Source organism: Pleurodeles waltl, chromosome 7 (genome assembly GCF_031143425.1).
Source record: "Pleurodeles waltl isolate 20211129_DDA chromosome 7, aPleWal1.hap1.20221129, whole genome shotgun sequence".
NCBI classification, from domain to species: Eukaryota; Metazoa; Chordata; class Amphibia; order Caudata; family Salamandridae; genus Pleurodeles; species Pleurodeles waltl.
The window spans coordinates 167332082-167346950 of NC_090446.1; the positions used below are offsets into that span (position 1 = coordinate 167332082).

General features: G+C 42.7%; 1 protein-coding gene across 4 annotated transcripts in view; it reads left to right on the top strand.

Annotated features, from left to right (window-relative positions):
- The window catches only part of SULF2 (sulfatase 2), a 417412-nt gene that overhangs the window by 325142 nt on the left and 77401 nt on the right, over window positions 1-14869 (top strand). For all 4 annotated transcript variants that reach the window (XM_069243448.1, XM_069243449.1, XM_069243452.1 and 1 more), the window contains exon 11: window positions 2663-2870. In XM_069243448.1, the coding sequence (XP_069099549.1) occupies window positions 2663-2870 (208 nt within the window). The remainder of the gene's footprint in view (window positions 1-2662; window positions 2871-14869) is intronic.

Here is a 14869-nt window from a genome sequence, read left to right on the forward strand (position 1 = left end):
AACTAAGTAAGGATAGGTCCACAACGTCTACCAAGGACCAGCAGTTACGAGAGAAACACTGAGCAGGCTCTTCTGAAACCCAGACCATAGTCACAGCAGAAAGTATTATTATGAAGGTTTTTATTGTCCTAAAAGGCAGAAACAATTATTTAGACACTGGTCTAAAAATGTGTGGGGATGCTCTGTGTATTGTTAGTGGTGTTTCAGAAGCTTATGATGCGATGACTGATGGGTGGGAAGTGGGATCCGTGACAGTGGCCAGTAAATGCACCGTATTTCAGAGATGATGTAGAAATAAGATAACGATCACTTAAAAAGTCAGATCTCAGTATGGGTTTTGGTAGGGTAAATTCCCTCTGTAGCCCATTTGCATGAGGACGCTGGTTGAGCTGTATCACTGTTTTTTTCACTGGGGAATAAAAGAAATGTGTCACAGTCTCAGATTAACGAGCTTGCTAGGAGCTGCTGGGGCAAACTTGGTGCTATAAATCACACACACTTCGTTGTCCTGCACAATGAGTTCAGGAAATGCAGAGAAAGGGTGGCAACATACTTTGTTTCGAGACTACAATCTAATTACTTGCTGTGATCCCACCGGATCGTGACTCATGGCCTTGTGCCTGCAGGGCTGGAGCGCCAGTTGCGAGCGTGCTGCGCCTTCGGTTAGTTGGGCAAGGTATGTCTTGGTGAAAATGACACTTTATTCTCTGGTGGCTCCAATGTATGTCACTGTGTGCAGCATGGTTTCTTCCCTCATTGGGAGCGGAGAAAGTCAAAGAACATGGGCACTGAAGAGATGGAGCTCTCACTCAAGGAGCCATTTCCCTTCACGTCAGAGCATCCTTGCCCACCCCTGCTAGGGGGGGTTAGTTTAAATCCCTGCATGTACTGATTTCCACGGGGGGGTGTCACAGTACCAGTGGGTGGCCTTGTGTTGTGCCTGATTTACTCTATGGCTAGACTGGAGTACATTTAAGTCTTCTTTAAAAGCTGTTTTGATACTATTAGAGCTGGAGTCGTTTCATGTGTTTACTCTGTGAATTGCAATTATCCACACTTTCGTGTACTGTGAATTACTTTGTACCGCCCAAACCCCTCCTTAAGTTTAATTAATCTTGAGTAATTTTTGTGTAAGTATTCCATATTTTACTTCCACTCCCCAAGGTGCCACCCATATTTGACTTTAAAAGAGTATACTTGCACGTGCGGAGATCACCACCGGAAAAGAGAGGTGTGGGGTGGTGCAGATCTCCACCCATAGTTTTATGAACTGGATTTTTGTAATACAGTTTGAAAATCAGAGCCAGAGAGAGGGGCAATGGCACATGAAGAATAACATTGAAAGAGAGGCTGAATACTGACCTCTAGAATAACACGTATGTATGTAACAGGTTGGTTTAAAATACCCACTAAACAGCCACATGAAAAAAATCCTTGTTCTGTAACTTGGATGGCATAGTATAAGAGGGGCACAGAGCTGCCATACTTAATGGGAAGAAGGCACCAGGATTTGTTCAGCAATTCACTCACTTTTTGTTGTTTTTGTTCAGTGCTAAGGTTTATATTAGAACAAATAGGCCACAGCACACAGACTAAATTGTCCAATCATATGGTGGGGATGATAGATCCCTGGTAGTGCGTTTGAAGGTTTAGAAGAAGTAAACGGTAAAGAGAAATCTTGAGTCTTGTAAGTAGACGGTGTCCTTTATTTGTAGACGTTAGAAATCAAAGTGTCATCATGAAAAAACAGCCAACACGTGTTTCGTCACACAAGTGACTTCATCAAGGCTGGGCCGTGCGGCCAGAGTAGTAGAGAATAATCAGCTAAGTAGGCTGAAATAAAGAAAAGAATATCTTGTTAGGAAAATGTAACTAAGGGTAATGACACTGCCCGAGCAGCAACGGGTAGGTTGAGTGTTGATAACGTAGGTTGATCTCGTAGATTGATAAAAGTATGAGAAGCCCTGATAAGCCTTAATGAGATCATAAAACTAAGGGAAAAAATGGGGGGCTGCAAGAGCAGTAACGGGAAGATTGGGTGTTGATCACGTAGGTAGATACAGGTATGTGAGGCCCTGATAAGCCAAAAGTAATGCCTGGTAAGCGTCTGTACGGGAAGCAGTTAAGGTTTATATTGTTTGTCAAACGTAACATAAATAAAAAGCTTCCGTCGCGAGTATTCTCATTATGACTTTTTAGTTAGCAATAAAAACGTGACATTGACAGATAAGTATTTGGTGCAAACTATTTATGTGATTAATGTCCTCAGTCACCATAAAGACATTATTCAGTGGCAGGTCCCCTTATTTGCTATTTTGTGATATAAATAAACCAACGTGAACCATTATTACCAGTGTATAGCTAAGCAAAATAAGACTTCCACCACTATAAACTTAAGGTGAGGCCTAGCTCATAATGTTGTATGGCAATATTTTGTGGTGGATAATATTGACCTACAATGTCGACATACCTAGACTTAGCCTGCACTATAGTACTTAGGTAGGCATTGTGGATACAATATTGTCATGTGATATGAAACATGCAATTTAGAGAGAGCATATCGCCAGTAGAGCTGATCATTAACCGAAGAAGTAGTTAAGTATCTTTAATGAACTGTGCTTTGGGGTGTGGTTGAAATAGTATAACAGAGTGTTTCTTTCAGAAATGGCAGTGCATTGAGGATACCACCGGCAAACTCCGGCTTCATAAATGCAAAGGGATGAGTAACTTGGCAATTCCCTCCGGTTTCAAAGGAATGTCCAACCTAATGTCCAAGTACTATGGCAAGGACGTTGATGAGTGCAACTGCGAGGATAATGAATCCAAGATCAGCTCCTTTGGGCGGCTAAAGAAACTCTTCACTAAGAAAAGTAAGTTAGCCATTCTGGTTTTTAGTTTCCAACAGAGTCTTACTTCTCTAGTGAATGTACTACTGTTTCTTGCTGTTTTTGATAGGGAACAATGCTTGTTGGCCCAACAGTAAGATAATCGCCACAGGTGAGCAAAATCTGCGCAGTTTGCATATGCATAATTATGTGGTATTTCAGGAAAGTCACTCAAAATTATGTGTAATTTTGTTAACTACAAATCTGCCATTCTGTGCTATATTTTAGCGTGAAGTACATCCCCACGCCAGTTTTGACACATCGATGGACTTTGCACTAAAAAAGTGCAACATTATTCACATTGCTCCTGTCCTAAGATATTACTACTTACAGCAGTGTAATTGTGTGATGTGACATAATGGCATAATATCAGCTGTAGTTTTTGGAAAACTATGTTCCCAGATGTTGTGGCTGTTATTGTTGCCAGCAGAAGCACAACACCCCCCTTCCGTGGTTTGATTAATGGCACTTGGGCACTTCCAACATGTCAGCAATGGTATTGCACACTAATTAACTGAGAAACCACAGTCTGACTGCAATGCTTAAAATCAGATTGATGTTCCTTTGCAGTTTCAAATGAGTTGCTTGAAAATGAATGGCACATGTGCCATGGAGGCTCACAGACTCTGAAGCTGACTACACGAAAGGAAGCACTGGATATGTGATAGGGACAATGTAGGAGGAGTATATGTAGTTTAGAAAGGTTAATTCCGGAAAGGCCACATAAATTGTCAAACTGCCATGCGCTATCAGATAGAATGTCCTGTAATCTGGTTTATTGGATATATGTCACGTTTGTGATAAAGTATCCCATCTGCCAAAATTTAAATCAGGATATAGTTCCATAGAAAATTTACTCCAAGTCATGAAGGTGTTACTTGTTGAAGTCACAAATGAAACTACAAAATACAAAAGGCGTGCTTACCTACACAAAAATAGGATTGTTTAAATCATGTGAATTACAAGCAGTAGTTCAAGAGTAACAACTGCTAGCAATTCCTGCATGTAGTGTCCTCCCCAAACCCCATGGTGGCTGGCATCCCCAGATTTGGAAAAAAGGACAAGGTACTAACCTATTTTGCAGTCACAAACATTGCAATTTGCAAAATCAGAGCATTTGCCACCCCCACAATAGGTTTTTTACTGTGTTCTAAAACCAAACTTTTATCAACTCATAAAATTGAATTGTTGCTACCCCATACCGATTTATATGTTGGAAGGGGTGTTTTGTAGACATCCCTTAAAAATTGTGAATCGGTATGAGATGCATCAATGTTATGTGACAATATTCCACTCAAAAAGCATCAGACAAATAGCTGACTCACCTTTTGGGGTTGTAACCCATTCACAAAAGAGAAGGGTTCTTAGGGACTATTTTGTGAATGTAAGAAAAACGTTTGAAGAGATGGAGGGAACGGTGCAAGGGACCACTGCCAACTTCCAAACAAACTTTTAAGAAAAAGTCAACTTTTTTTAAACCACAGTCTAGATTTCTATAAGGAAAACATGCCACATGTTTTTTGTTTTTTAATGTATTTAAAAGCAATCACAGATATGGTTGTCTACTTACCTTTGCAGGCCGCCTTCCATATGTTTGTGACCAATCATAGTGAGTCACAAACTGCAGCCTGCCTTGTGAATATTTATTAGGTAGGGCTGTCTCACTATGATTTCTTATTTTGCAATTTACGTATTAGTACATTGATCTGTTTGCAATTTGCTACTACTTTTTGCAGATAGAATCTTCATACTTCAGGTACAAATTCTGTTAAAAAATATTATCCACTCCTATATACTAAGCACCCTCTAAAATCTGGGTAGAAACAAAGGTATTTGCACATGATGCAAGCCTCCTTCTCCCAAGTTGGTTTATTTCATGTGAGCACCCCAGCCACAGCTCAACCAACTGTCTGTCAGAACCTCAAAGCCAGTTCATGCCTACACATTTCACCCATGAATCCCAACTCTTCAGGATTCTGGGATGCTACACATCCCTTCTCCCAAAGAAAACATGAAAGCCATATATATGAAATGTTACTTCTAAAACAAACAACAAGCATGAAAACGAATTATAGTCTTTGAGATACTCTGCTTTCTTTATCACTTTACCTGCACTTTGGGTGTTACGATTAACAAGCATGTGGACAAACCAGTGTTGAAACCCTTGTCCAAGTCTGTGTGACACCACCATTTAGTCCAACTAATCCACTCAGGAACCAACATGCTCTCGGGCAATCTTCCCCTGAATAGCTCAAGCAATGTCTTGCTGGGGTCTGGTGGGGAGACAATAGATGTGCCAGAACTCTTCCTACAATCTAAATCAGTAGCCTTGACCTACAGTATAGGTATGTTAATAGTTTTATTGAGTTATTCCACTACCCCATTTGTCTCTGGATGGTAGAGAGCATATTTCATATGAACCACAAAACAATTTTGAGACACTCTTCCATTTCCATTGAGCACAACTGCACATCATTATCAGTTAATAACGGCTTTGGATAACCCTCACTATCAAAAGCACCATTCGAGGATGTTATCACATTTATTGCAGGTATATCTCCCATGCACTACAAACCCAGCCATCTGAATATTGACCTGCTAACACTAGCAGATATGGAGAGACACTCTCTCCCTTAAGTGGTGTCACCAAATACAAAGCTACATCTTCCTCTGCTTGTTACCTTACAGTTATACACGGAACACGAGGCTTCATCACTTAACCGCTGTTGGCACATTCCAGACACTTCCTTATCACTCTCTTCTTCTGTATGTCAAGGCCAGACTACCTAAAATGTGCATGTAAACCTTTTTAGTATTTACTATTCCAAAATGACCTGTGTGTGCAGCATCTGTGACTCTCTTACTTAGAGACACAGGTGCCCCCAGGGGCTGCTCCTTCGCTGTGGCGAAGAAGCGTCGCCCCACTGGCTGAGCCAGAAGCAGAAAAATAAAATGATAGTTTAATATTGTTTTATTTTTCAGCTTCTGACACTGACAGCGGTGCAGGGAGGGGTGGGTCTGGGCCACAGGAGGAGGGAGGGGCAGGAGGTGAGAGTGCACGTAAGTGTTGGCCAAACACACATGCGCAATTAGGTTTCTCCAGTCCAGCTGTGTTTAACAGCTGGGCTGGAGAAACTGCACAGATCCCAGGGCTGTGTCTGAGCAGCAGTCACTGCTGCTCAGACCAATCCTGGCGCTGCTTTCATGCAAGGTTTTGCATGAAGGCAGTGCCAGGATTGCTGGGGAGCCTGTGCTGGTGTCCCAGCAGTGAACGCTGGGACACCAGAAGAGGAGGAGCACGAAGCAGCAGGAGGCAGCAGGGACGGAGGAAAGGTAAGTTATTTTTATTTCTTTTTTATTTTTACCTATTCTCTGCTTCCGCCCCACCCCTTGTGTTATTCGCCGCCGCCACTGGGTGCAACCAGTATCGAACCACAAACCAACTTTCTCATATAGTTCATCCCTTACTGAAACCAAAGGCTTCCGGGCATCTTCTAACCTTATGCCTGTGCTTCTACCATTTCTAATCTATGTAAACAATTCACACAATATGGGTTCATTCTGATCCTCCTTTTCCTTTACCCACTCTTCCTGTCCTCTGGCCCCTTCTGTCTCTCCACACACAGCAAATCATTGATCATCATCCTCCTGTTCTTGGACCTCAGAAGAGTCAACTGTCACCAAACTGGAAAGACAATCTGCTGCCTGATTATGCACCCCCAAAGATAGGAAATACTAAAGAAGAACTTTTGAAGTGATAGCACCCACCTCTTGATCATTGCTGAAATATTGCCAAAACCCTTTGAATTGAATACCTTACAAAATGGGTTGTGGCCTGATTTAACCATAAACCTTATGCTCCATTAAAAAAACTGAACTTCTTAATTGTCAACTTAACAGCTATGCCTCCTTCTCCATTGCCAAATATTTTTGAGTATCAATTACTCAGAACCCTTCAAATTCCATTAAGCAAAAGCAGTGGTTTTGTCCTTGCCCTTCACCATCTGTATCTAGACCGCACCCAAGTCCTTTCCGTACCCAGCACAAATACTTTAAGACTCAGAACATTCTTTAACTCTGCTTTGATTATATCAACCTCTCTTGCACACTGCTACAACCAACAAAGTTCAGTATTTTCTCACCAGACTTATTATGGGTTGTTTTCTCAGATACATTCTGAATGATCCAAGCATAATACTCCACCATTCTCATAAAAGAAAGAAGCTCCTCTTTGTTACTTTGTTGTTATAATTTTTTTTAAATCATTTAATACCAAGCCCGTTTAGGAAGTACACAATCCACTACGTATTTCACATTGTGGATAAGACAATTCGGTCGGACCAAAATAACACGTTCCTGCTCTAAGCATTAAACCATTTTCCTCAATGTCCTTCAACACTGATTTCACTCCATCATCATGCTCTTCCCAGGTTTTCCCCTACACTCATACATCATCATGATAGAGCACAACAGCAGAGATCCCACTCCACAATTACATCATGATTCTTTGGAGAACTGAGACAGCAGTCATCAACCCAAAATGGTAACTGCAGAAACTTATAAGCACCGATGGGTGCGATAAAAGCTGTTAAATCTTGTGACTCTTCATGTAGCTGAACCTGATGATATGTGGGCACCAGACTGAGGGGGTCATTCTGACCCCGCGGGCGGCAGAAGCCGCCCGCCTGGCGGGAACCGCCAGAAGACCGTGCCGCGGTCAAAAGACCGCGGCGGTCATTCTGACTTTCCCGCTGGCCTGGCGGGCGACCGCCAAAAGGCCGCCTGCCCGCCCAGCGGGAAAGCCCCAGCAATGAGGAAGCCGGCTCCGAATGGAGCCGGCGGAGTTGCTGGTGTGCGACGGGTGCAGTTGCACCCGTCGCGATTTTCAGTGTCTGCCAAGCAGACACTGAAAATCTTAATGGGGCCCTGTTAGGGGGCCCCTCAGGAGCCCCCAGGGGCCCCACGACACCCGTTCCTGCCATCCTGTTTCTGGCGGTGAAAACCGCCAGAAACAGGATGGCGGGAAGGGGGTCGGAATCCCCATGGTGGCGCTGCTTGCAGCGCCGCCGTGGAGGATTCCCTGGGGCCGCGGGAAACCGCCGGTTTCCCTTTTCTGACCGCGGCTGTACCGCCACGGTCAGAATGGCCCCAGAAGCACCGCCAGCCTGTTGGCGGTGCTTCTGCGGTCGTTGGCCAGGGTCAGAATGACCCCCTGAGTGTAGTAAAAATCTTCAGATCTGCCAAAAACATCAACACTTATGTTATAATTGAGATTGGGAATTTGCCATCAACCACCTCTGTATATAATGCCCAAACATCAACAATACAAACACACCTGGCCTTCCTTGCCACCACTACAGGACACCTAATTCTTTCTAGTGTGGCCAGCTCAAAATGTCAACCTTCTTTTGTGATACATACACCCTTGCTTATTATAACTGTCATACTTGAACCAATAAATGTCTCAAAGAACACTGTCATATCAAAAGGCTGGCGCCCATGTCCTCCAGGTTTTGCATCCAAGGGCCTCAACTGATTTGACCTTCAAGTTATCTTTTAAAAATGTGTTTGGAGAAGATTGTTGATTTAGATCATGAACCAAAATTTATCAACACATCCTTACTTACAATTTTCACCTAACTCTCAGGATTCCTTTCACTTGTTCCATCAACCTGCAAAATGATGTCACTGCAAATATCTCTCACATCCAAACATGCTTTTACCAAAAGGAGCAGCTCGTCTTTGAGCCACAATTCTTTTTATACTCTCTTCAAGCTGTAACACAACACAAACGAATCATTTATCCTCCCATCTCTGAGTTGCCCAATTTTACAAGTGAAATCCAGTTTCCGCAAAGCAGTGACATACTCCTCTACTGTCTCTGCCTGTATCCATTTATCAAAGTGATATCTTTGGTAACAAATGATGGTCTAGTTACATTACATAGACATCATACTCATTCAGACCTCTTCCGGTCTCCCTATCTAAGTCCTGAATATCAACTAAAAGTTTTTGACCTTCTGCCCCCAAACTATGTAAAAACAATACTACTTTTCTATCTAACACCATATTTTGGTTGTACACTTTAGTACAGATCTAGAAAACGTTCTTCCACTCAAACCACCTCATAGGCATCTTTCCAGTGTTGCTCAGAAAGAATTGCTAAGGAATGATATTACGGTTCTCCCGCATCAGTTCTGCTTGAGGCGAGTACATGCTGACATGTTCCACCGAAGAATCCCTGGCCCCAAGGGTTCAGAGTACCACACACTCCCTCCAAATAACACCCTGAGGATTCTGGCTCATTCGCTCCACTTAAATGTCCCTTCCTGAAACTGGTGAGGTGTAGGGGAATGTGGTTCTTAATATTGATTTCCCATTGTTATGTTCACATCTGAAAATATACACAAGCCTATTTTTAAAGGTGAAAAGGAAATTCAAACCGGTTTTCAGAACTATGCCTGGAAGGCTGTGATTGGTGCAGGTTTACAGATGTAACCTAGAAAGGTTTAGTGAAATTCAAATAATTGGAAATCTGCACCCATACACAGTCAGTAATGTGTGGGCTTTATTCACAAAGGAAAATCTGGTAATAAACATACCACATTTAACTTTTCTTTGCCTGCCAGGAATACACAGATGGATTACCAGGAGGCTTAAGACTATTTACCATCAGTGTGGAGACCTCTGTAGCTGTAAATCCACAAAAAATGGGGGGGAAAGGATCGTCTCAGGGTCTGGCTTGCGTTGGACATTTGGGAATGCCCACAAACGTGGAACAAACATGGGCGTTTGTGGTGTTCCCAAACTTCAATCTGCCTCATTCTTGGGAGGTGTTTTACTTCAGCACAGGGTTGGTGTAACTTTGTTTTCAGGGTGGAGAAATGGTCACCATCACATTTGGCAGGGGCACAGGATAAGGGCTTTCTCCATAGGGAAAATGCTTTCCCCGCAGAGAAAAAAAGTGTTCATGCACAATGGAATCCATTCCCTCTGACAGGAGGTCTCCACCACAGAGAACTTGTACTGATGATTTACAATAACGTTTCCTCATAAGTAATCCCTGGACAATCCTGCAATAGGCGCAGCTTCCCATGCACACTTCAATAGGAATTTACAAAATCCAGAAAGTAGTAAATTTGTACTAACAAGTCGGACAGCTGAGGGTGCATATTTAATACTTGCATGAATAGGGGGGACCTGTAGGTGTAGATTTCTGAATGGTTTTTAACATCAGTTTCTTGGTTTTCACCTCTCACATATATTTTTCTTCCAAATCTCTGGAAAGGTCACGTGTTACATAGCTTGTCCCAGCTTTTCCCATACAGACAAGGAAGCATTCCAGACACCGGAAATAACAGCCCACGTGTGCCCCAGGCTCATTGCACAATTCAGCTGAATTTCTGAAATTGCTTTTAACCATGGTTTGCTCTTCTTGATGACAGATGCACTCATTCGTTGGTTTAAACAGCCAACACACGAGTACGTTTAACTACCTTAAGAAGACAGCTCTGTTGAAATGATGACAGGCTTGTACTACTGTTTTCCTTTTTTCCTGACCCTCTACAATTTGAAATCATTCATCAAGCAGGATCAATGAAGGGTCTGAGGTTCGGATCAGGTGGTTACCTTTAGCTCGTTTCTATACAGAGCAAATGTCTGATTAAAGAATGTAAGTCAAATTATCAAACCCAGAAGCAGAGCAAACCCTGATGCGCCCTCCCGTCCTCGTGAATGACATAAGGGGACCACCCCCACATTCAGGCAAAGTTTCAGGGCGAAGTTGACAGGTGGTTGAGGGGCATTCCACTACTTGCCCCCCCCTGCCTTTCCCGGGGATACAGGCCCTATGCTAGCGACCAATTAAATGCACGCCTATTTGTTCGCTAATCTCCCACTCCTTGCCTCCACACTGGTTTTGGCCACAGGCCACACTACATGACACTTATGACACAGGCAGCACTTAATAGAACTTCCAAATAAATATATAATAGATGAAAGGCAAACTAATGAGAAGAAGAATACTCAAATGCAGAGTCTCACTACTTATCCTGACCATTACAGGACATTCTTCACGTCAAAGCTACAGTACCTCACACTTCTGACAAAGAGCCGTCATCGTCTTCCTGGTGCTTCCAGGACTTAAAATTGGCAACATGCAAACTACTTAGCTGATTTATTGTGCTTATCCTTTACATGCCATATCAGCTTGCAGTCTACAGGCTGATTGTGGCACTACCCCAAATATAGCCTACAAGTGAGAACCACTTTCAGTGGATGTCTGCTAATATTTTCAGTGAGGGCAGTTCTTAATTTGAGCAGGTGGTTGCTGGTGGTGTGCACTTGTGCTGACTTTTGGGGACTAGGACTTATTTGGGAGGAAGAGGGAAGAGGAGAAATACAGGAAACCAGTTACAATGGGAGAAAGCAGGGATGAGTGAAAATTCACAAGAGTGAGCTATAGAGAGAGGACTTATATGGTGGTGGCAGGAAGAGGCATGATGTAGAGTGCAGACTAGGTAGCCTCGACATTCAGCAACCCTGGCATTCGACAACGATGTGGTGGGCTTCTAAGAAAAACTACAGGCTCCTGCACTCATTTTTAGTACAAATGAAGCACAGAATGGAGAGTTATTTGTGCATTAACACACGGATTGTCACTTGGTGGAGATACTGTGATCAAGGAGGGCTTCCATAGAGTACACAGGTTTGTTGGTTATAGCATGGGGGGCGTAATTACAAGCAGCTTGTGTCGCCAGTGCATCACTTTTTTTGATGCACCTCCAGCGCAGGCTGCAGGCCCAAATCTACGAGGCCATGCAAAGCACTTTGCATGACCTTTCATGGCCATGTGGATATGGAGTAAGGCAACACAGTGCAACTCCTTCCTGCACAAAAACAATCATTCCTACAGCACAGACACCATTGAACCATGGTGCAAGGTGTCTGCTTTGACGCATGGCAGTTAATTGTGCACCAGCGCTGTGGAAGAGGACAGGAATGTGCCATATCTTGTAGATACCATGTATTCATGCCCTTTTCATTTGACTCAGGGCAGCACAGCAAGAAGCCTTGCAGTACTGCCCTGCAGCAAAATACTGTAAATATGCCCCTGGGCTTGCATTCATCTTTTCAGTGGGTTCACTTTCCGGATTGCACCATTGACATTTTTGTTGAAATAAATTGAAGCCTCCTTCAAAAGGTTTTTCTAAACCTGAGTTTCAACCAAGTGTACATAAATGGCAATTTTTAAGAGCACCTTTCACATTATGATCAACCGAATCAAGAAAAGTGGAATTCTACACCTGCACACTGCAGGTAGGAAAATGGAAAATCTGCCGGCACGTATGTGAAAGGTTAGACACAGCAATAATGACAATTCCAATCAGTGGGCTAGCAATGCAAATTGCATTGACCCATCACAAATGTGTATACATATGGATGTTCACAAGAAATTTGCGGACACTTTTCCACCTTAGAAATAGGAGCAAATCCAGTTGTGTGAACGTTAGATGCAAGTTTCTTTTTATGGGAGGGAACACACCTTCTTGTCCCCATATTCATTTGGGGGTTTGGAGGAAAGGGCTCCTCTCGAGGGCACATACTTTCGCCCTGGAAACAAATTACCTGTACAAATCCACATTTCCATAGCATTTATTGGTGCACTCTTTTTGACATGGAAATCGGCACTCTTCACACAGGGGACCACTGCTGCAATTACTCAAATGTCAATTCCAGGAATATTCCTGCCCTTTGAGAACTCCAAACAAAACAGAAATCTTCCCCAAACAATGAATAAGCCCAAGACACCAGCTTCAGAACTTTTAAAACCTGTTTTTTGTGAATTGGATTCTAACTCTCGTAGCACACATATAAATTTGTTGAAATAGTTCATTGTGCAGAGTCCCACTGGGAATATCTGGCACATCAATCTTTTTTGCACTATTATTAAAACGTATGTTTGTGTGTAAAACACACTCACACCCAATAACATATCAAAATTATTTTAAATCTGTCGGTGTTAGTGAGCTGGTAAATAAATCATAAACAACCTGTACCATTGAGCTTTACATATTTTTGTAAGCATCATATATATATACCAATTGCCTGCACATGTGACTATTTAAGCAACATTAGATATGTACTTCACTTACAGTCCAGTTGTTGTAAAACAAATGTACACGTGAATTGTAAAGCAGCTGGTTTTACCTTAGTGGTCCTAGAAAGGGCAGAAAGAAAAAGATAAGACGACATACATTTCCTGGGCTTGGGCAAAGTGGGCAATTGCCCAGGACCCAAACCTTCCATGGGGCCCTGTTAGAGTGAACTTTCTCTCCAGCTCCCTTCTGCACATTTCTGTACCTCTACTTTTACCACATAATTCAATATTGTGTGGCATCATATGGCGTGAATTGGCATAAAATGGATAATAAAATTCAAAGTTGCTGGAAAGAGGGGCCCCGAAGATCTTGCTCGCCCAGGGCCCCCAAAATCCTTAAGATGACTCAGTGGCTACAATATGTGGGGCTTGAATTTCATCCTCATCCAAATTTGGGAAAGTCACTGCCTCTTCATTCCCGGAAGGAACTACAGACCCTTTACCCAGGCAAAAGCTCATCTTTCTGTAGCCTTCCCGGTTATAGAACATCCTGCTCGTCCCTATACACTCAAGGTAAACCTCCTTCCTTTGTTTCTTCTCCATTTCTTTGTTTCTTCTCTCCACTGCCTGATTACTTTTTTATTTTCTAACTTTTTAGTTGTTCTGGGCTTTGCTGCGCAGTATCTTGGGTTGTGCTTTACAGATCATCTACAGCCATACATACATACTGTATCAAAGGAGAGTGCTCAATAAGATTAAAAACTAAAAACTTCTACTGGATCTCAAAAGCATACGTTGCCTCTATTAAATGATTTATTTATGGGGCATTTTGAGATTGCCACCAAGTAAAGCATTTTCCAAGGAGGAACCAAAAAGTGTGTCCGTGGGACGTGATCGTGCAACAGCACGCAGCTCAGTGAAGGAAAACAAAATGTGGGTTGGAAGGAGAGATTAATTAGGAAAATCAAAGTCCCAGGTGTTAAGAGTAGGAATTGGAATAGACTTGAGTTACTTAAGTTTTGAATAGGCGCTCACATGATAGAATGGAAAGCAAAAAATAGCGCCTATATACTTACGAGCAGTGCTTAATTTGAGCCAGTGGTTTTCAGCATCACATGTTGGCGCGGTTTGTGCAATTTAAAGGTGAGCACAACAACAGTTGTTTATTAATTCAATATATATTAGAAACCACTAATACTGGCTGCCCAATCCATTTTTATAGCTCGGGGGCCTCAAACAGTCTGAATTGTCGCACTGGTAGCAGTGTGATGGTTAGTAGTTGTGTAGATCCTGTCATTAGCAGTGCTGGCACTGGGTGGAGCAAGGTGCGGTGGCTTAATGGCGAGGGCTCTGGCACTTACCTTTTACACCTTAAGCACTGCGGTAAACGCTGATGGATGGTGCTAAATAATATACTTTGTGAGCTTATTGCACAAATATTGGTAAATGTGGGCCTAAGGGAGCCTGATTGCCTTCCCCCGACATCATTTGATATGTCTTCATGTCTAGATCTGTTTTACGCAACAGATGAGAAAATATCAATGTGAGGCTTAAAAAATATTAATATTGATATCAATAGATGGGGCTAGTCTGCAGTCTGCAGCAGATAGGCTTTCTACTCAAGGAGTCATCCAATAAAGCTAGAGGAGAGCACAAACACTTTTTAATTTTTGTGACACCACACATACAAGTTACAGTATCAATGTTTGGGATCCGCAATTCCACCAATGCCCTGACATACTTGAAAAGGGTGGCGCAACAAGTGAAGTGACTGAAGAATGTGCAAGCAGCTCAGGATATTTTGGGCCCCGTTATACATTAGGCAGCCCACCTGCCTTGCCCAGGGTCCAGCATTGCCCAGCATTGGTTTTATACTTAAAGTGTG